The sequence below is a fragment of the Pleuronectes platessa genome, chromosome 6 (genome assembly GCF_947347685.1).
Source record: "Pleuronectes platessa chromosome 6, fPlePla1.1, whole genome shotgun sequence".
Taxonomy (NCBI): Eukaryota; Metazoa; Chordata; class Actinopteri; order Pleuronectiformes; family Pleuronectidae; genus Pleuronectes; species Pleuronectes platessa.
The window spans coordinates 23390205-23412933 of NC_070631.1; the positions used below are offsets into that span (position 1 = coordinate 23390205).

A 22729-nucleotide genomic window follows, 5' to 3' on the forward strand; every position below is an offset into this window, starting at 1 on the left:
TCATTCATTCTGCCCAGCTGAAGAAATAATTGATGCGAATAGTTCCTTTAATGAATATCATTAAAATCCTGAAAACGCTGGAATTACCAGCTCACAGTTGTGCCTTCGCCAAGCATCGAGAATGCAGTTTACATCCATATCTGTCCGGACTCACAAAATATATGAAGTATTTAATACAATGTTTAATTTAACATTTAATCCAGTATTTTGATATTGTCATTCTATCGTAATGAATAAATTATAGAGTTAAGTCCCCAAAATTGTTTTGTGAGGTTACATTGAATTGACCTTTGACCTTCAGTGACAACAATCTAAGCAGCTCATCTTTGAATCTAAATGTACGTTTGTGCCAGATGTAACGAAATTCCCGGCAGGTGCTCCTAAGATACAAGGTTCGCGAGAATGGGACGGGCAGACGGACAGACAACATAAGTATAATGCCTCTAATCACAGCTGTTTCTGGTAAAGGGGCATAAAAGCTGCAGTAGTTTCTCAACCATACCATAGACAAGATGTTAGCAAACTTACGAGAGGGTCCTCTCCTGTCGTCCTCCTGCGGAGCCGATGATTTCTCCAAGGGTACAGAAGGTCTGACCCAGAAAGTCCTGCAGGGGGGAAAAATAGATTTAATTGTATGACAGGGGCCAAGAGATAGTCCTGGTTTCACAACAGGCTATGGCTAATGGTAAAAACCCATAAATACATAAGTTCAGATTTAGAACGAATGCCACGCTTGATTCAGGCATGGAGCCATTCTTAATTTTAGACATCTCAAAGCCACAGCAGTGTGCTCTGTGATGAAAGATTCCAATTTAACTTTTTCCTCAAGACTTTAAATAAGCAAAGGGGAAGCAGCCCATTGAGATATGTGACCACTCAGGAAATAACTATGCACATTCTGAGCCTCCTGCGCCTCAATTGATAAAAATTATCGTTAAACAGATGAAGCATCTACAAATATGAAATCAATTGGGGTGGTAATATTAGAGTTACTAGAGTTCCATTAAAGTTTATTGTCATTGTAGTATCATTTTTAATTAAACACTAAATTTATGGTTTAATTTCACCTTTTATATAAAAATGCTTTCACCCAAATAGATCGAGCCCGGGAGTTGGTAAGTCAGCCGCTTGTTGATCGACTTATTATTCTAAAAACTACCAAATTGCAGGCATGGAGCCAGTCTTAATTTTACACATCTCAAAGCCACAGCAGTGTGCTCTGTGATGAAAGATTCCAATTTAACTTTTTCCTCAAGACTATAAAGAAGCAAAGGGGAAGCAGCCCATTGAGAAATGTGACCACTGAGGAAATAACTATGCACATTCTGGGCCTCCTGCGCCTCAATTGATAAAAATTATCGTTAAACAGAAGAAGCATCTACAAATATAAAATAAATTGGGGTGGTAATATTAGAGTTACTAGAGTTCCATTAAAGTTTATTGTCATTGTAGTATCATTTTTAATTAAACACTAAATTTATGGTTTAATTTCACCTTTTATATAAAAATGCTTTCACCCAAATAGATCGAGCCCGGGAGTCGTTAAGTCAGCCGCTTGTTGATCGACTTATTATTCTAAAAATTACCAAATTGTGCATGAGGTGCCCTTATAGTAGAGAAGAAATTGTTTGGTTCCTTCCGTCAGAGTTTTCATTAATTCAAGATTCTGTACTTTACAACCAGCCCACACACTACAGAGGAGAAAACATTTGACGACATAAAAAAGCAGGGAGACGATACTACAATATAAAACTCCTGCCAAGGGGCAGAACACTGCACCCTGATGTTTTTCGCGAGTGGGCACGAGCAGGTGTAGGTGTGAGTCCCACAAAGTGAGCACCTGTGTAGCTACAATGAAGGTCCTGACATAGTCCTGACATGCACAATCTGCTGCAGGGGTCCGGCTCAAACAACAACAGCTGCTTTTTTGCTTTGAAATCGAGTTCTTAAAGTTGCTTTACCTGAGCGAATGACATAATGCAGAAAGACAAAATGAGGAACAACACTATGGTGGGAGCTTCGAGGAGGGAGCTGTTGGATTTTGTCCTTGATGGAATAAGATGAAACAATGAGAGAAAAATACAATAAAATTATAGTGGATAAAATGCCCAAAAACGTATCTTCTGGGGTCTAACGACTAAAAGGTGACATGATGTGAAGTGTAATGGCCGGACTCATGATGATAACATAATCTGTATGTAAAGCACTCACCTTCTGCTCTCCCATGTGGTTTATTTTGTTTGGGAAGACAAGAAAACTCTGTCACAAGATGGATTCACAGAGTGCGAAAGACTCAGTGAGATTTATATTCATGATGAAGCTTCACCATCATCAGCTGCTGCACTCATTCACAGTAAATTTGCTTCAACAATATGAGTAATGCTGAGTATGAACGTGACAGATTTGAGGCCTGATGGAAGTTATCAGCTCTGAGTCACAGCTGTCATTTGAGTTTAACATACTGTACTTACGTATTTGGAAATGTTGCAGCTTCTCGAATCCACATTGTACCTGCGAGAAAAAGAGAGGTGATAAGATTGTAAGAACTTGCAGGGCTGCATTTGAAGTGATTTGGAACAACAACATGCACAGATCCACTGACTTTAGTCTTGTTAAACATGTTAACTTCCAAAAGCACCATTCGCCTACTGGTCTTCTTATACTATTAATCAAAAGTAGCCAACAAAGAAGAATTGTACATAATGCCAGTATCTCTTAGTTTATAAGGAGTTCAACATACATTTTGTCTCTATAGCAAGTTAGCTTGACTCAGGGGAAGGAAGTAGACAGTGTAGCCTCTTTTCCACTGGTGAAATAACACCTGCTAACATCTGTCTTTTGTCTGCAATGTGAATGGATACAATCAGCATTCAGTCCCGTGTCAGATAAGTCTGTAGTAGACACGGGTTGAAATCGGCTCTGACTCTCAGTGATGGAAACATGACACCCAGGTGAACACGCTTATTTGGCAAGACAGCGAGGTGAGAGAGCACCTCAGTTGTCGGTTGCGTTTGTGATGACGAACATGACGCACCAGGGGAAAAACAGTAAAGCAAACTCCTCTACTGACAATGGGAAAAGAGGAAACCGTTTTTGGGGGGGTTACTGTTACCTTCTAATTTTGGTGAATAAGAGGTAGTTCTTTACATATTGTTTACTTATTTGTACCTGTAAGTTGTCTGACTCTAAGACTCTAGGCACTGTAGCTAGGTCCTCTTATATAGCTCTTAATGCTAATCATCTCTGGCTCCTTACCCCACACATAGAAGTTGGATTTCTTCGTGCTCTCACCCCCGTGTGTATAAGGACCCTAATGTAAATCAGTGGGGGTTACAAGTTGTTTTAGAAAGAAGCCTTTTTTAAATGCCCTTCCCTGATTAGATATTTGATTAGACTGGCTTCTAATGGAGGGAACATGAGCGTTTCACCAATCTGAAGACTTGCAGAGAGAAATTATTCAAATGTAATCAAAGTCATCACTAATTTAGGTTGGTTGCATTCAATCCACATGAGTATAGCAGGATTTTAGAATTAAATGAGTTCATATATATATATATATATATATATATATATAGGAAAAATATGAATAAAAAGGCTTTCATACTACTTACACATCAAACCTTATATTTTGTTTCTCTTCAAACAAGAAATCCAGTACAAACTTCCTCACGAAATCTGGATTGCGAGTGTTGTCTATTACCTCTGTCCGGCCAAACTAAAAAAAAAATTGAAACAAAATGGTAATTGGTGGTAAAAGCAGCATTGATTAAAAGTCAATATGTGTTCAAAAATTCAATATATGTTACATGAAGTAAATAGACCAGAGATTGAGTGAATACATTTCATTAGATTCAGCAACAATCCATATTACACCATGGATTACAACCCACAAAATAGAAAAGGGCTTCGCCAAAACATCACCAAACTGCATTACACTGAGCGTCATTGCCCTGTGTGCTAAAAGACGTGTCCCCACAGAAATCAGACTCCAACATTAGAGGAACATTAGAGCCAGGACTCCACCGAGGGAGCCCATGAGGTCCCGGCCCCAGCCTCCCTCCGGGGTCAGGCCGTCTCTCCATCTTCGTGACAATCACACCAGTAATCCCCCCGGTGGACTGCCAGCCTCGCCTCCGCGGCCTGGCCTGACAGCATGGTGTAATGAGCTATTGATCTTGGCACTGCCTCACCACAGCCTGAATACCTTGACTCATGTCTTTAGTGCCCAGCGCACATAATCCACGCTATCAGCTGTGTCCCCAGCCTATCCATTACCAAGGCCTTGCAGAACCTACCTGCCATATCGACCAGTCGGGAAAATCCCAGGATATTTCCTTGTTGTGTTTCTATTTTCGGGCCTGGAGGCCTTTGGTTCACAATCTCACTCAGGTGTGATTGTTTAATAGGTGGTAGGGCATCGTGGGTGAAGATTAGGGAATTGCTTTGTTACTGGGAAAGATGCTTTTTGTTGGCCTAGAATAGGTATAGCATCAGAAGAGTGATTAATAAGATACAACATAGACTGCAGACTGTGTATGACTAGAAAATGTGTTGACTAGAAACAGTGTGTACAAAGGTACCATGTATTTATTTTAGCCATCTCTCAACCCACCCATTGGATTTACTCTTATTCAGTAATCCTTTGAGAAGAACCATTTATCCAGGATCAGTAATGCTCTGGTTAACGGAGGAACCCGCTCGAGGCCAAAATAATAGTTGAATAACAACAACAGTGGTAAACAAGAGAGGGATTTGTGTTTAAAGTTGTTTCCCTGTGTGTAGGTGCACCGCTGCTGTTTGTTAGTTTGCAGGAGATTTGCCTGCATTTTATTTGTTTAAATGAAAAGTAGTTGATACAGTCGCATTAGTAAATGAAGGAAACCAGCAACTGTCAAGCTGTCAACTGGGAGTGTCATGAAGCTTATTTGATGAATATTACTATAATGAGCATTATTAGTAGTCTCATAGCCTTTTCAGTGTCACGTTAAAGCAGTGAGAAGAGGAAAAAAACTATTACAGAAATATCTCTTTGATAAGGACAAATTGTTTTTACATTGGTGAGAAAATTGTGCTTATGTTGCTCTTGCTTTCAGACATGCACTGAACTCTGGATAAGGTTCAAGTGAGAGGCTACGGTCTTTCAGCGGAGAGACTCCCTGAGTAAAAACTCCAGATAATGCACGAATGAGCTAATGTGAGAAAACAACAGGAGGTTCTGTAAAGGATTTACTCATACATGTATAGTAGACAAGGATGAAGATGTCAAGATGTTGGTGGTGAGGACCTATGCAGGTGTCAACAAACAAAAACAGCTGTAAACAAAAACATGTGATCTCCAAAGCGGAATTTCTACATTACATCCTGCTTCTGTCTGATGCACCACCCCTCTACGGAGCCTCTTATGGGAGAGAAAGGTCCCCTTACGTTGTTCATGTCTGTAAGGCAAACTCCGGACCCAATTCTGTGGGTACCCTCCAGAGGTCATGTCTGAAATAGGTTTCAGTATGGAACTGATACATGGCCTTTTTGTAGGAATGATCTTGAACAGTACACTGACTGCTAACAAGCTGGGTAGCTAACGTAACTCTTCAGCTCCCCAACTTTCTTTCCTCTTTCCTCTGCTGTTTTTCATCCGTCTGGCTCTTTGTGGATTGTAAATGCTTTCACTCAGCAAAGATTTGTATTGGCGACGATAAAACTCAACAGATTGTAATCAGCTCATCTTGACCCTTGCACAGATTTGCTTCACCTACCTTAGTGACGAACGGCCGTTTCCATTGAAATAAACTGATTTCACCACAGCATTTCAGTTTTAAATGCTGGTGAAACTATGAGTTTATACTGATTGAAGACCAGGCAAAGCAGTCCATTGGCCAACGTATAATTAATGGGAGCCTTTAAACTGGTGGATCGTATCCAGTGGCTGGGAGAAATTTTAGCACTTGTGATCAGAAAGCAATTTAGTGCACAGCCTGATGCAAGTAGAATCAAAATGGCAAAAAAAAAAGAAAAAAGAAGAAAAGAATTACGTTTCACAAACCATTATAAAAGAAAAACTCTTAATTACTTCTACCTCAAAAAAATAATTGCATTGAAAAACATTGAGTGAAAAGCATTGTGTCAAAAGCATTGCAAAGGATATGTAAGGTCCACATTCAGTATGTGCTCATGGTGTCAGTGTGTGCGGCTGGCACTGAGATGTTTGCTCTGCTGATTGCAGCGCAATTCAAGCCGTGTCTTTGATTAAACCCCGTCACATGGCATAAAAAGGTGTGAGGTGTCTTGAAGCGAGGGGATCAGCCGCGGCAAAGCCCTCACCGACACATCAGTGTTGACTTTGAATTTGCAATTGGGTAAATACACCAGCCAAAGACATGACACCAAAGGCAAATTACAGTCGATAAATGAATATAAGGCTAAAAGACGACATTGAAATGTGTCTGTGTGCCAGTGAGAGGTACTGAGTAGAAAAAAATAAAATCGGGAAGAAATTCAAAGAGGCAGTAATGAATGGAAGGTCACATGAACCTGCCGTTAAAGGGAGTGACAGAGGGTGAGACAGCGAGAAGTCTGGGGGAGCAGATGGTGCATATTTAACGAAACTGAAAAGGAATCTCCATTCTTTTTCTTCCTCCCCAAGTGTGAATGTGAATTTATTTTGTCCAACATTGGAAACCTAATATAACGAGATCCTTTTTATTTATTCATTCTTTAACCTCTATTGTTAATTCATCAGCCGGGGTCACTTATATGGTTATATTTTTCAGAGTCTATTTCAGAGGGTGGTTGCACGTGTGAGGTCAAGCGGAGGCTGGCAGTTTAAATTTTCTACAACGGTGTTCTCGAGGGTTTGCAGCGAGTGACTTCTAGACTTCATCTTAATAACCTCCCTCCCTCAGTCCTGAAAGTCACTAGCATCAAGGAAAACTGTCCTGAAGTTGATACTCAGTTAATAAAACATGCTCACACACAGGTAGAAAGAATGTTAGATATTAATACCAGAGAAGAAAAAGTTTCTTCACTCACCTCCCTCCACTCTTTGTTTCCCACCGCCTGCAAATACAGGACGACCACTGAGAGGCAACGGGGTGGAGAAGAAGCCGAAGGGGAAGCGTGAAGAAAATAAGAGAGAAAAAGGTTTTACATGTGAGTACCTGTAGCATGGGACAACTATTCAAAGGGTCAGGTAGGAGAATCAACATGAGCAGCATTTAATTTGATCGAGAACAGCTTGAAGCAAAGCTAGTAAATCCTTAATACAACCCTAGTATAACACGGCTGTGAAACAGAAACTCAGGACTATTAAGGGATTTAATGTTTATTTAATAGTAATCGATACAGTAATGAACGTTTTCACCTTGAATAAGCCAAACAATATTACAGATTAACTTTAGGAAATACAAATCAGATGCTATATTATTGGGTAATTTCCTCATTTTCAGGTATGACTATAACAGGAGGTAATCAATGCCTACATTTTCTGCCTCCAGCCAGATCTCTCCCATACCAATATGTGTAATTACAAAAAGGCTGAATTGCTTTAATGGTGGCATAATTATACAGACCATATGAAACATATAGTTTGGGTCCAAGAAAAACAACATCAGTAATATCAACATTTGTCCTAGAACAACATGTTTAGGTTCAAGTGACAAAGCCCCAAACAGCGGGTGGTAATAATGATCCCTGTCAGGAGCACAAGAGGTGTTTGGGTTAAGTTGTATATGAATTACCAAACGTTCACCCATTCCCATTCCCTAATGACAGTGTTAGTTTCCCTTCACATACACCTAACCAACTTTGATTCTAATCCATAGCATTTGTATCATTTTGAAAAGCAAATGCAAAGCAAATGCTCTACTGCTAAAAAAAGCATTGGATTTGAAACACTTGTGTAGTCCAGGATGGCGGCATAGTTCTTTGAATGGTAATGTCAGATTGCCCACCATATTTATATATGCTTATCCAGAGCAGTGCTAAATCTGTCCAATTAGACAAAAAGCCGGAAGTCAAGAAAAGAAGACCCCTGAAATAAATGCTAGTTAGACATGTTAGGGTGCTGGAGGTGCTAAGAGCGGCAGTGCTCTCAGAGGGGATGAGTCTTTGAGAGGTTCTTGAGGAGAGAGCGAGGGATGCCCCTCTGGGAGCATTTATCAGCTTGTTGGGCCATCAGGGAGCCACACATGAGAAGAGTCTGGGCTGTGATTGCCATGTGCAAGGATGACAATTTCAGACGAAGTTCATTAGAGAAGCGTAAGTAGATGGGTGCAGACCAAAGGGTCTGAAGAGAAGTAACATGTGTCCTTTTAGGGTGATCTAAGACCAGATGTGTCACCTCATTCTGGACAATCTGCATTTGCGCTTTACTGCAATTATATCACCAAGGCTGATTAAGATCAACGTAAATCTATCAAAAAGTTTGGTTTTCTTCAAAGGAGACATATGATGCTCATTTTTAAGTTGATGAATTCAATTTGGGTTATCATTTAAAAAGGATTACATGCTGTAATGTTTCAAAAACAGATCATTTTAGTCATTTTGTTCATTGCTTCAGCTCTTCCTTTCAGCCTCAGTCTGAACACTTGGTTTTAAAGGACCCCTTCTGATGAGGCCAAACTGCTCTGATTGGCCAGCTGGCCCTCAACTGCTTCCAGTACATGTGGAAATGCTGGCCTCCACTCCACTTTCACTTTACCTGGTTTTGTAAGGGGCGTGCCAAACAGGCCACAAGGCCTGCATTACGCACATATGACATACGAAGGCCAAAGATGCATTAAGTGTCCAATAACTAGTTCAGTTTCTGTCCTACTGTGGTTTGGTCATCAAATATTAGCATTTGTCTTCTGAGAAGATACGGAGTACAACTGCATTAATATACAACACCGCAGAGAAAGACAATTATAGCCCACATAGTTATCGTGTTGTCACGTTAGAACCAAACACACATAAAGTACGTATATGCACAAGCAAACAAACAACACTAACTAAAAGCTCTTTGAAATGTCTTTCTAATTGGCCAAGAGTGGCTGTTTGTGTCTAGACAGGCCCCTTCAGCATCTGTGAAGTTTGGACATTAGCTCTAATGAAGTTCAGACTCTCTGGACTGGCAAACGATTAAAACCACATTTTGCCTCCTAATGAGCAATAACAGAGAGGAGATAAGAAACAGGGCAGCAGCCAAGGAACCGTTGGGACATTGTGTCTTTAGATATAAGCAATATTTTTGACGTCAGATAATATGGAAAGCGCACAATGCTGCTCAAAAGCGTTTCGTTAATCTGAGTATGATAAGTTAATTAGTTTGTGAATAATGTTTCAGACTCCAATTAAATTACAGAAGAAAAACCTGTCAAGTACACAACAGGGATTAAAACTGTTTGTACAGTCATACCGCAATACTCTCTCTGCCCCAACAACTGAAATAATGATGTTGAAGAGACGGTCTTTATCTTATATGAAACTCATATAGGACTTTGTTGTTTCCCCCAAGGTTGCAGAGTAACATCGCATCAGCCTGAGAGCGGGCCCCGACTAATACACCTTGAGGTTACATCATTGTCGGCCATGTCCGATGAAGCTGACTGATTGCCTGCTTTATGGAAAGTGACTGAGAAAGGAAAGAGCCCATCTGGTCTGCGATGGAGCGACCAAGCCGCAAAGCAATTCCTTGTCATTCCAAACGTGACTCCCAACTGCAACTCCTGAAAATGACTTGGCTGCAGGATAGGGACCCAGGTGAGTTTGAACGTGAATGAATCAGGAGCACAAATCACATCAAGTTCTCAAGTGGACCCACAGCGCGGTAAAAACGGTACAGTGAAGGCAGGTGCTGCAGTGACAGGGAAACAAGGTGGAGATCCAGCAAACAGGGACAGAGGCACAGATATTTTGAATGTGGGGTTGCTCAATTTCTTTTTCTTTTTTTAATTCACCACTGTATTTGTTCCCATGCCAACTCTTGATGTTCAAATACCATAACTAACCTTTACTGAAAAGATTTCAAATATCCACTTAGTAACTGCTATATTGTCTCTGCTTGGTATAACCTGTATGTAATGCATTTGAATACCTGGATTAGCATTTCTAATTTTATATTTTTAAATATTGTATTTCAGGCCATAATTTCAAAATACAGTTCTTGCACACCAGACAGTCTTGGTGATCACTGCACACCAAAAGTCAGAAGTCACACATACTCACGATGTTATGATGATGAAGTGATGGACAGTGTACTTGATTTTTGCCTTTTCTTCTTTTATACTCCAAAGGTGCAGGGTGTGCTGACATGATAAGTGGGTTTAAACTGAAGCAAAGCAATTTGTGCCTCATTATCCTCTCAACTCGTCAACTGATTCCAGTAATCTCTCTGTCTGTATTTTGGAACACTTATTTTGAGAACCATTCATTTGATCGGCTTCACCCTTGGTATGACTGTTGTTAAGGGCCCAAGGAAGTGCAGTGTAGAATTTTGTGGGATTCGGACATGTTCTACATTCAATATTGAAAAACAGGTGACCAGTGCTTAACAGCTCGTTCACAGCAATGACAACTCATTCTCCAGTTCAGGGTAGGGGAGAGTGGGGTAACGTGGGACATCGGGTGATGTGAAACCCCCCCTGTATCTAGGCAACGGAACACATTTGTGGTCATGTGACTATTATGTTTTCAAGCCCCTCCCATTCCCCCCTTGCCATGAAGGAGAAGTTGGTGCTGGTGCTGTGGAAAGCATGTTTTTTCACAAAAATTTGTTTTTTGCATGTAAAAGTAAATTGTCTTGCTTTGAACTTAATCAACTGTTGTGTCAAAACAAATTGAATCAGGTAGAAAAACTTATATCATACATGTTGATGAACTTCCAACATATAAAACCATGTGATTGATGCTAGCTGAAGATTAGCCTGAATTGCTAAAAGATGTTGTTTTTCTAAAATTGTGGCTTCGGGGTAAAGTGGGACAGTGTCTCACTTTACCCCACCATGAAGCACAAGTTAAGTTTAGTCTTAAACATATTTTAGTGTTATATTCCATTATATATGTTTTATTTTTAATGTCATAAACATTGTAGAAAAGCCATCATGCCAAGAAACTACACACCAGGACAACAACCTGGGGCCAAACACCCCTCGCAGAGATGGAGAGTGCAGCCGCTGAGGTCATGCAATGAAAGAAGTCCTTAAGAAAAGCTGGAAGGGATAGAAATATTGATAAGACAACCCTCAAAAGATTCATAAAGAAAAAAGAGAAAGGGGAAGTAAAATCAGTAGCCTGGGGTGCAGTAGCTGAGGTAAAGAGAATATTCACAGATGAGATGGAGGAGGAACTTGCCAAACACTTGAAACAACTAGCTGACCAGTTCCATGGCCTTAATCCAGTTAAGTGCCGTGAACTGGCATTTGAATACGCAGAGAAAAACAATATCCCTGTCCCTGTGCAGGTAAGCTAGGGTGTGCAAGAGATCACATGAATCATAATAATCATAAATGTGCTTAATTGACCAATCCCCATGATTCTGTTACTAGCCCGATGTTAGTTTTGAAATGTGTGGTTGTCAGGATTTTAACTATTACAACATGTGTTGTTTTGGTAGTTTTACAGTGGAAAAAGTAAGTGGACCACTTTACCCCGTACCTGGGCTAAAGTGGGACACAAGACCACTTTTTTTAAAACAATCATATTTTCACTGCCCTTTGTCCTGAAGACATTCTGATCATTTCCATTGCTAGAAAATCTCCTGAATTAATGGGAAATGTGTCAATCTTACTGATATATCATTTTAACTCGCCTAGAGGGGAGTAAATGTAAAAAATGTCCCACATTACCCCGCTCTCCCCTACTGATACTGAGTCCAGCACGTTTTCTTTCTTTACTTCTGGAGGCTCAATTACTGCAGGTGACTTTAACAGCTTCAGAAAGGAAGCTGCAACCTTGGTTTAGAGTGAGCACTACAAGCCGATAGCTGATCACTAATCAATCTCTATTACTGATTACCACTAATTCTAGTCCAACTGTGAAGCAAAGCTGGAGCAAGTGAGTCTCATCCCAGTCTAAGTGCAACCGTAACAGTATCCACAGGAGTCTATACTGTCTGAGCCAAAGCTCCCCCAAGTGATCTCTTAAGTATACTTTGGTATACGGCCTCTGCATGCCAAGTGCGCATGAGAGCTACTATTAGTCAAGTAAGTCATCGGTAAGCTTAGTGGAGAAAACGTGATAATCAAAACTAAGGGCAGCAGCAGAGGCAACAACTGTTGTATTAATATTAATAATTCACTGCCACTTTCATCTAAATCATACTTTTCAACACAAACAGGGTGTAACGTGCAAGTAGACTGAGAGAAATCTGAATCCCTACCATTACTATTTCTGACCCATCAGTGCTCAGTGTAATTGAAAGCGGCAGAGTGTACTCTTGGACTCATGTGAGTCAGACAAGTGAGCTGACAGCTACAGTCACCTGTGTGGAGGCTTTGTCGACAGGGGATTTCTCGTTGCCTACCTCCTGGATTTGCACTGCAGGAAAATATAATCAGAGAGAAGGCAGGCATGGTCAGGAAGCCACGGGCATGGTTACAGGCTGAGGGCACAGGCTGCTCGATGTGAGGTGAAACTGAGACGTGGACGGGTAGTAAGAGCCTAGTCCACTGTGGGGCTTGAGGAGAATAGGGAGGATTAAAAGATGGAACAGTAAAGAGGACAATGACGATTAATTAGGGAATAACAACTGAGAAAAGGTATATAAATGAAGCAAGGGGAGGGATGTATGGGAGAAAAGAGGACAAAGCTGATTGTTTGAAAAATAAATGCAGAAAGTAAATCCGAATCTAACACAGTCAGGCGGGAGGAGATTTCAGCCGGAGAAGACGAGTCAGGTTTTAAGGGCTTGGCTGTTAGAAGTCCCCCACAGATACACCTCTCACACAGCAGTTTAGGTGAGGCAGGTTGGTCACACATCCCCGCTAACTTATCGATCTGCTGCCAAGAGAGGGATGAGCCAAGAGAGCCCAGAACCTTTGGAGACTGATTCTTGAACCTCAGGGGAGCAGCCATGACAAAGCCGCTCAGCTGGGAGCCAGTATAGAGAGAAACCCAGCACCGGGCCGGGTTTTCTGTGAAAATCCAGCGTTCTTATGAGCTTAATTTCCAAGGCTGCGCTGCAATGGCAAAGAGCACCTCATCAGTATTAACTCAGATGGCATAAATTCCCCCTGGGTTATAAAAAATCCAGTTCTGATGTTGTGTGTTTTATTCCGCATGGGAATAATACAAATCATCGGAGGGGCTATGAATACCCTTTGTATCTTTTTATAAAGTGGAATAAATCATTTCATAATGTGTTCAATATGGATATAACAGTGAGCTGGCATAATGCTGGCATAATTTTCCTACTATGCATTCATGAATTTACAATAATGAGAAAATTAAGTATTTTTCAATCTATGCACTTTACATTGTGTTTAAGAGAGGCCTCAGAAAACACTGTTGTGCCAAACACATTTCAGCACAACAGCATGCTTGCTCCCGCTGTTGTGCTTCCTCTTTACCGTCCATGCAGACTCTCAGGCCTCAAGGTTTCAGTTGCAGTAGCGGCATCAATGCAGTTCTTTCTCTCAAGTTAGAATCTATCTGTCACTCATCAGTCTGTGACCTTTGTGCAAGGCCATTAGTACCCACGTAACCGCCATCAAATTGTGTTGGTAACACTGGAAAAGCTGGTTTCAGATACAATTTTCGAATGAAACCTCCAAATAATATGAGTTTGAATTAGATTTGATACATTTTTTTTAACATTTTTAGTAGAAGAACATATTAAATGTGGTGAGTGTGGGAAGGCCATTAATGTCTGGATCTACAGGGGCTGCTCACTTTTTCCTCAGATCTCATTAGGAGTCCTTGGACATAATCAGTGACCTTTATTGAGATGCCGTGACTCAGACCTTGCCCTTATTCACCTCTGCAAGTTTATGTTGAATCATAATCAACCTGCTTTTTAGAAGTGGAACAAGAATTTTCTTTACATTGATTTTTCTTTCAATTGTTCATGCCCATGCACTGCTGTAAACCCAACAGAGACAAACTGCCACATTTCTAGAGTGGAAATATAAGCCAAAAACATCTTTATCATATGATCTACACTCCAAATCAGAATGTAATCTTCCAGATGAGTCATTTTAAAACCACAGCAGACTCAAAAGCAGATTTTTGGAGGAAGACGAGGAACAAACCACACCGGCTGTGCATTAAGAAAACATGAACTCCTACCTGCTGATGAGTCAGAGCCCTCCAGCATATAAACTATATAAATGAACAGGAAGTAGCCCATAGTGTCTAAAATGTGATAAACATGACTCACTAACTTCGCTAGGAGATATTGCAAAGAATAATCACAATGGATTCAATATACACGCTGTAATTGTATTTCATTTCGAATACTCCTGGAGAGGTGGGAGTGGGGGAGGCCGTCTACTGTTTCGAATGGAGTAAAACACCAATGCATGTGGATGAAAGCTGTCAGTACTCCACCAGCGAGTGATGTTACATAAGAGAAGTGGGATGCTTCATATGGGAGCCTGATAGCAATTCAGATGGTGGTGGATAGGAATAAAGAGCCAGATGAATATTGTGTGTAGCTTCAGGAGTTGCATAATGAGAACATGGAGGAGTTAAAAGATTACCTCGTTTTATCCATTGTCTCTTCTCTTAAAAGTCTGAAGTTTTAATGATCTAATGTCATCCCAGATTTTTGTAGTACTCTACTACTAAAATCACATCAATTTTGTATTTGATCAGCATTTGGAGCTAGAAATGATAGTTTAGTGCAAAAGGGTGACGTCTCTGACAGAAGAGCTGCACAAAAATACAGAAAGAAGTACACTCCTAGCTATTGTGGATGAGAGGAAAAATATCTCATGAATTCCATTATTTTTATCTCTAGCCAAAGGAAAGTTCCATACAGAAGCGTTTGTCTGACCAATGTCAGAACTTTTTTTTTTTTTTTCCCCTTCCAGCCCACAATCTCTTCAGGGATTTTAATTCTTCTTCACTGCTACAGTCAAAATAAAGAGGGTTTCTTTCTGCACGGAAACCCTTTGCATCTTTCCAAGGGTAACATCAGTGTGGTTAAGGTCACACATGCCTGGAATATGTTTAAACCCCAAGTCAAGCCTAGACTTAATGTGACTGTGCAAAGGGTCAGAGTATCCGATTTACGGCAATGAAGAGAGACACGTGTGACCGGATCTTTGTTCTATAATAAACATCAATCATCACCATAGATAGAGTTGTGCGAGTTTTTAACCTCTTGAAAACCCCGATGGAAACTACAGATAGGGACAAGATAACATGTATGTTTTGTCAATATGGACATGCTATACCCCGAGCTTAAAGAGATAGTTCATCAAAAAATGAAAATTCACTCATTATCTACTCACCATCGGAAATGCTAACGTCCCTAGCTTAGCCACTTCTGTTGGACTTTAAAGCTTAAAACATGGTGTAAGCGACCTCGCTTCGAGTCGAATATGAGCGCCGGGGCTTACAGACACTGGCAGTATGGATTCATGCTATTGTTTTTTCTGTTGTTCTATTACGTCTGAAGATAGGTCACTGAGCAGCTACACTGTTAACCTCCGAAATTCACTTCAACTAAACACATTTATACACCAAGCAACTAAATCAGCATGATGCAAAACCACCATCAGTACATGTCCATATACTGTACGTTTTGCTTTAGTCCATGTCTGTGGTAAAGCTGGTTATCCAGTGTCTGAGAGTTACTTTGAAACAACAATGTGTTGCAGTTCCTGCCACCTACTCTTGATCCTCTTTTGGTTTAGTGGCGGTTCTAACTTTACTCTACTTCACTTCATTAGAATAGAATGTGGCTCAGATAATGTTCAGATGTTTTGCTATGGATAATTAGAGTTTGGGGGCGACAGCTACATGATTTTACGGGGCCTTAAAACGTAAAAAGTGTCGGTCAGGTCTGCGAGACTTAACGACACTCTTGTTTATGCTCAGCGGTAGCAAACTGTTCTGTTCAGTTCACCAACAAGCATGAGAGGTGAGATTTTAGCGCGTTCCTGCACAGCACTGACCATAGGCCGTATATAAGATATCAATGGCATGTATAAATATTTTCCCTAAGGAAGAAAATGTGAGAGTGAAATCAAATATGACTGGGCAACTGATTGATTTGATCATTGTTCAACGAGTCGATATCAAAGCTGCTGTGGTCTGAATATCGATTTCAGGCTCTGGGCCAAGTCAACTGACAGAACATTGTCCACTCAATGTTCTTCCTTATGTTGATTATAGAGAGAATCAATTAGGGTACAACTGTTTGGATTTAGAAAAGTTAGCAATATGACAGGAACAGTGGAAATGAAAGATGCCTAAATGTTACAATACTTTAAAGAAAAACAGACAACTGTCGTAAGAATATGAGCAGCAAAAGGAAAAGTAAAGTATTTGCAGCCTTCTTGTGTGTGAAGAGAAAGAGCACAGAACTGGAAATAAGTCGTCTCTCTGCCTTCAGTGCTTCTATTTATTCTTGTCTATCTAAAACATCAATAACAAAAATCACTATTTGCGAGCTGCATCTGAGTTTTTCACTTTAGACAGAAGCGCACATTGATTGCAGACTTGTACTTCCTCCATGTGTAGGCAGATACCGATGGGCTTCAGGTGATTTGATGGAGGAGTAAGAGAAAGTCAAATTTAATTTAAGCAATGACCAGGCAACGTGATACAGCGTCCCCAAGGACAAACTCTGAGCCATCAATAAATTAGATAAGAAGAAGTGCATCAGAGGCTTGCTGTGGTTTGGCAAATTCTTGTACAAAAGTGAAACACACAAACAAGACGCGCGCACACACTTTTTGCTCAAAATAGTTGGCCAAGGTTGATGACTAAAGCTCTATAAAGGACTGACATCGGTTTTAATCATTTTTCGAGGAACCTGAAAAAGGATCTGACCATTTCAGGATTAAGATACAAAGCAGTGACACGAGACTGCACTGAAATGAGAGGGAGTATCACTACCAGGACTTCAGAGAATCATTAAGTATTATCTGAGGTGAAGTGTAGTGACTTTTGATTCCTGACTTACTCATTAGTTTTTTCCCCGTGCTCTCCATGGTTCCGTCGCATGTCTCTCGCGGATCCTGTACTATAGATGTGTTAATGATCAGTGGCTGTGATCCCTGAAAATCTCACAAAATAACATGCACCCGCAGCCTCAGACTCTCTCAAAGAATTATTCTTGGCCTTTGTTCACTGGTGGTACACAGCTTGGTTTCTCCAGCTCTGCCTCCAGATTTCCAACAGGCAGATAGAATCTATAAAAGAAATCTATAGTCTTCAGCAAGACATTTTCACACTTGACTAGGGAACAGATTTGTCTTATAACCAGTGTTAAAAGTTTAGTCTGGTTACTTTCTAATTAATTGATTTGTTTTTTTAATTAATACTATTAAATCGGTAAAATGAAAAAGTTAAATATACCCATCAATTGAGTCAAGATTGATCACTGCCATTTAATTTACAATGTTATAAAACAGATATACAGCTATCGTATATTAGGAGCAGTAGATGTCAAAATGTATAAGCGATGCTCACAAAGTAGATCTGCACATATGGACACATGTAACATAAAATATTAAAATTGCCTACAGATTCAGCAATATCTATAAAACTCTTTAGACTGGGGCTGCAACAGGCCTTTTTTAAAATAATTGTATAGATTAGAATTCAGTCTGTTTATTTAATTAATGAATAATATCATGGTTATGACTCTGAACCATTTACTCTTTCATTAAGAGCATGTTCAGTTTGATTATTACCTTGTTGTGTTTCATGTCCATCCCTGTTTCAGTTTGTATTTGACCTGTTCCTGTGTTTCATGATTTCCCACTCTGTGTTTCACTCTGTGTTAAGATTTATGTTTCTCCCTGTGCTCTGTTTCCTGGTTTATTTTGTAGTTTCGGCTCCTTATGTGTTTTCTTTCTTCACTCCCTGTCTTTTTCCTGTTTCCCACCCTCGTGTCGTGATTGTCTCCACCAGTCCTCATGTGTTCCACCTGTGGTCAATTGCCTGTGTATATAAGTCTCTGTGCTTCCCCTTGTCCAGGCCCAGTTCATCTTGTTTTAGACGCAGCGTTCCAGCGATCTCACCAAGTCTTGTCCCGTCTCAAGTTTTTTCAACCACGTTTGCCTGGATTTTGACTTCCTGTGTACCGAACCCTGCCAAGTAATAAAGACCCCTTGATTTTGAAAACTGAACCCTGTCTGCGAGTTGTGCTGTTGGGTCCCAGTTCTAGTACGAAACCTTACAAATAAGTGTCATAAAAGAATGAAAGGTGGTAATGGTATGTCTCAGGGACTCAAGTTGACATTTTCATTTAACTGATTTCCTTGCACCAATGGTAATAATAAACAAATTAAACAGGATATTTTGAGGAGTTGTGTCTTCTGATTAAAACAAAGGCAAATATTAACCTTGGTATGTTTGTTTCTCTTTCATTTATGTTTAGGATTGTTTGAAATAATGGAAGCTGAAAGAAAACCAGCATCATACTTCTCAGTAGTGTCAGAAAGTATGCTGCTTGTTGCTTTCTTTTTCTTTCAGCTTCCATTTGTCAGGCCGGGCGAAAGGCAGGACTCAGACGCAGAGCGGATGTGTAAGGAGAATGTTTATTAATCCTCCACACAGAGTAAACTATGATACAAAAACAAAAGCGCTCCAAAGGGAGGAAAAACAAGGCTTCATTCAATAAACCTAACTAAGACTAAACACTGAAACAAAAAGGCTACAAAGAATAATCACTCAACTGAGGTAAATCTATAAGCACGAGGCTAAGCAAAAACTTAAACTATGACTCTAGTATCTATGGTTCGGGCTTCAATGACGACAAAAGACGACACACTGGCACAAGACAAAGGGAGACACAGACTATATGAACACATGGGGAAAAAGGGAACAGGTGGACACAATCAGGAATCAGGGGAGACGATCAGACCGGTGACACATGAGGAAGGGCAAGTCACCTGAAACGAGAGCAGAGTTACTTTTCAAAATAAAACCGGAAATGACGAGACAAAAAACACAAAACAAGACATCATCTCAGCGCGGTGTGACACCATTATTTCCATTGAAATATACCAAGGTTCATATTTGCCTTTGTTTTATTCATAAAACATGTCTCAGCATTGTAATTTAAATGCCAGATGTCAAACTTGACTCAGAGATAACTGATAGGTATATTTAACTTTTTTCAATTGACTAATTTAATTGTATTAATTGATAAATATATATATATACTGTATATACCGTATACACATATCCAGCATATTAGACTATTATATTGCTGTTAAGTGTACTACAGTAAATTTACACTAATTTATAGCAAACATTATTTACACTCATATTCATATTGTATACCATACCCTCAAATATATGTATACATCTGTTTTAATATATCATACATAATGCACAAATACAGTTACCCATGCAATTGTCCTGTGCCAATGCAGTTTACTCAATTACATTTTTCTGAAAATATTTCCCTCTGTAGTAAAAGGTGTATAATATTGAAATATTCTCTGTATTTCTATTAAATTATTTACTTTCTATTTCTTTGCCTTTTTATTCTCACACATTCTTAATCTTACTCACTGTTGCTGTAACAACTGAATTTCCCTAGAGTGGGATCGAAAACGTTTTATTGTATCTTATATAATTACTTATAAAGCATTAATATAAGATGCCCCTATTACAGATGACATCATAATTTATTCATCTGCACTCATGCGATCAACTGATTGCACCAGTGCAAGAAATGTACTGACTTCCGAACTATTTTACCTTCCTTTCCACAACTTCACTTACTGATTGAAGGAACTAATGATGCGATCTTGCTTTCAATTGGACTGATTGAGCAGATGATCAGACAGAAGAGTGACAGCAGCAGCAGCGCTGAATACTTTAACTCAATACTCATATTTAAATATCTTTCTCTTTCATGAGGAAGAAATAGTCTGAGGAAGTAACAATGTGTGGACCCAGTCACAGCGCAGTCATATGCTTAACAGTCACAAGGGACTCAGAGAGTGTTGGAGCCTTTCAGTCCTGCCTGATGTCTCCCATCTCTACTTCCATCACTGTACGCTCTGTGGTTTGGTTCAGTCTGGGTTGTTTCCATCTTGGCTGTTATTCTGGCCTAACTCAGTGCACAATGACACATCAAAAAAAATAGTGACACAACTCGAGACCAACAAACCCATTCAATTTTGGTGCAGATTCCAGATCGGGGGAAGGATCCAGGAATTTGTTTTAACTTTCTTTAACTTTGCGAGATAGGTATGTCAAGACTTTCCTGAATTGCTCAGATAATAATTCATGGATCTTGATGAAAAAAAAAACAGCCATGTTTAGGGGACTGATATGAGTGTGTACAATTTAGTGCAGAACCAAATGAAAATTTGGATCGAGTGAATTTAAATTTGGTTTAACGAGGGGGATGTTAGGACTTGGTGGAGGTATGCTCTCTGAGAGCCCTTCTAGTTTAGACTCATAAAATTTAAATATGTTTCTGTCACTTAACCAGGAGAGCCCAGTGTTGGACAAAAAGAAAATGACATGATGTCATACAAGAGCAGCCGGAGAAGGTGGGCAGTGGAGAGATTCAATATTTAATAAAACAGTTTTTCAAAACTTTCCACTAGTGATTGATTTCAACCAGCATCTATAAAACAAGAATCTAAATCTAAAACATCATCAGCATCAATATAACAGATTTTAATGGGTTGAATGATGTAACTGAGATTGACATAGAAGATAAAAGAATTAAAAAAAGGTAAATAAAAATATTTTAGTGTTTCTCCTTAATAAAAGCCATGATTTTAAAGAGCTCTCTTTGGTGCTGGAGGAGCAGCGGCGATGCGCTCTACACATTTGCTCAAAACATCATCTGGTCGATGATCACCACCTCCATCATCTGGCTCAGGTGTATCTCCATCTCTGAGGCAGAACAATAAATGACCTTCCCCACAGTAGCAGGCTGCCACCTGAAGGGACTTTCTCTCACACGGTAAGCCTTTGTGTTGTGCCTGTTGGACCTGGCTGCAGCCCGACCTCACACTGGTTCACGATATACAGGAATACCCACAATCCTCTAGGATGCAGAGAACATGCAAAGGTTTTTTTTAAGAACCCAACTGAGGTAACCATCAAATATGTTCAGAGAAGACAGTGGTGGTCACACTATCTATTCATTTGAATAGAGTAAACCTATTTTCTGTTTGAGTCAAACTGAGCATTCGCACTTGGGAAAATTATACAAGCCCAAACTGAATCTTACAATTTTGCAGATTACAGGCATGTGCAGTATAAAAAATGAAAAGAAAGTCCAGCCAACATGATCGAACTCGGGGGTATCCTCACTCTAGTGTGAAAGTAATAATATGGTGCAATTGAATTTACTTAAGTTATAATGCAATCCACAGCAGGGGATGAAGTCTGACATCATATATAAATGAATAGTTCCCTCTAGGAATCTGCTGACGAAGCAGAAGCAGCACGTCTCAGTTGTCTCTGTCGGGACAACTAATGTTGTTCTTTCTCTCCTTATGAAACATATTTGAATGATGGTCAAATTTAACAGAAGAAAAGGCATTTGCATTGAAAACATTGCAATTAATATTAGCAGTGTAAATGCATCACCACACAAACTGAGACAGACTTTCTTATTAATGGAAAATAATTGATCAGTATTTTACAAATTCCTACTATTATAACACAAGGCCTTAAAAAGCTGTATACTATATTTATATTTCATGCCAATGCTGTTCTCTGATGTTTTATTCATTGAGTAGCAATGACGTATGCAGTGGCAGAGAAAATTACCCAAGTGGTTCCCAAAAAATGCTAATTTTGCTGTGAGGCACATAGCTGTATATACACTCACCAAGAATTTCTTCAGGAACTTCTGTTCTCTCAAAACATTGGAAATGTTTGAGACTCTGCCGATATCTACACTGCACATCTATGCTGTCAATCTCCTGCATAATCACATCCCCAAGGTTTTCCGCTTAAGTACACTCAGCTCAGTGTCACGCTCAAAAAACCAGTGTGAGACAACTTTTGTGTTGAGACATGGTGCATTATCATAACTGAAGTATGTATCCATCCCAACACTAAGGGCCTAAAATGTGCCAAACACCATTCCCCACACCTTTGCAACATCAACAGCAGCCTTGACTGTTGACATAAAAACAGGTGACAAATTGTGACTTGACCAATCTACAGTCTTATCAGGAATCCAGATTCAGACCAGATTATGTTTTTTAGCCTTCAACTGTCCAGACTTTATCTACTTCCACCTCAGATTTCTGTTTTTGGCGGACAGGAGAGGAACCTGACATGGTGTTCTGCTTTTGTAGTCCATCCACTTCAAGGTTGGACATGTTTTTTATGGTGAGATGCTTTTCTGCTTATCACAGTTGGTTATAAGAGTAAGCTCCAACCAGTCAGGCCGTTCTCCTCATCAGAAATCCAGCTACCCTCAGTCACAGAGAACACATGTTTTCTCCATTCGGATGTTTGATGTGAACATTAACCGAATCTCCTGACATGCAGGATTTTATGCTGCCACAAGATGGCTGATTGCTTAACTGCATTCAATATGCAGACTCACAGGGTTTGTAGACCAGACCATCTTATTTCGGCTTCAGCC

The 22729-nt window shown here is 39.9% G+C and overlaps 1 protein-coding gene and 1 long non-coding RNA gene across 2 annotated transcripts in view; one reads left to right on the forward strand and one right to left on the reverse strand.

Moving 5' to 3' along the window:
• Nucleotides 1–7102, forward strand: part of LOC128442265 (uncharacterized) — an 82744-nt gene extending 75642 nt beyond the window's left edge. Inside the window, exon 3 of the long non-coding RNA XR_008338816.1 lies at nt 7066–7102. This is a non-coding gene — a long non-coding RNA (uncharacterized LOC128442265). The remainder of the gene's footprint in view (nt 1–7065) is intronic.
• Nucleotides 525–22729, reverse strand: part of LOC128442263 (copine-8) — a 32464-nt gene continuing 10259 nt past the window's right edge. Inside the window, exons 3-6 of the mRNA XM_053424644.1 lie at nt 7027–7073; nt 3612–3715; nt 2472–2511; nt 525–605 (exon numbers count right to left, since the gene is read on the reverse strand). Of these exons, the coding sequence (XP_053280619.1) occupies nt 525–605; nt 2472–2511; nt 3612–3715; nt 7027–7073 (272 nt within the window). The remainder of the gene's footprint in view (nt 606–2471; nt 2512–3611; nt 3716–7026; nt 7074–22729) is intronic.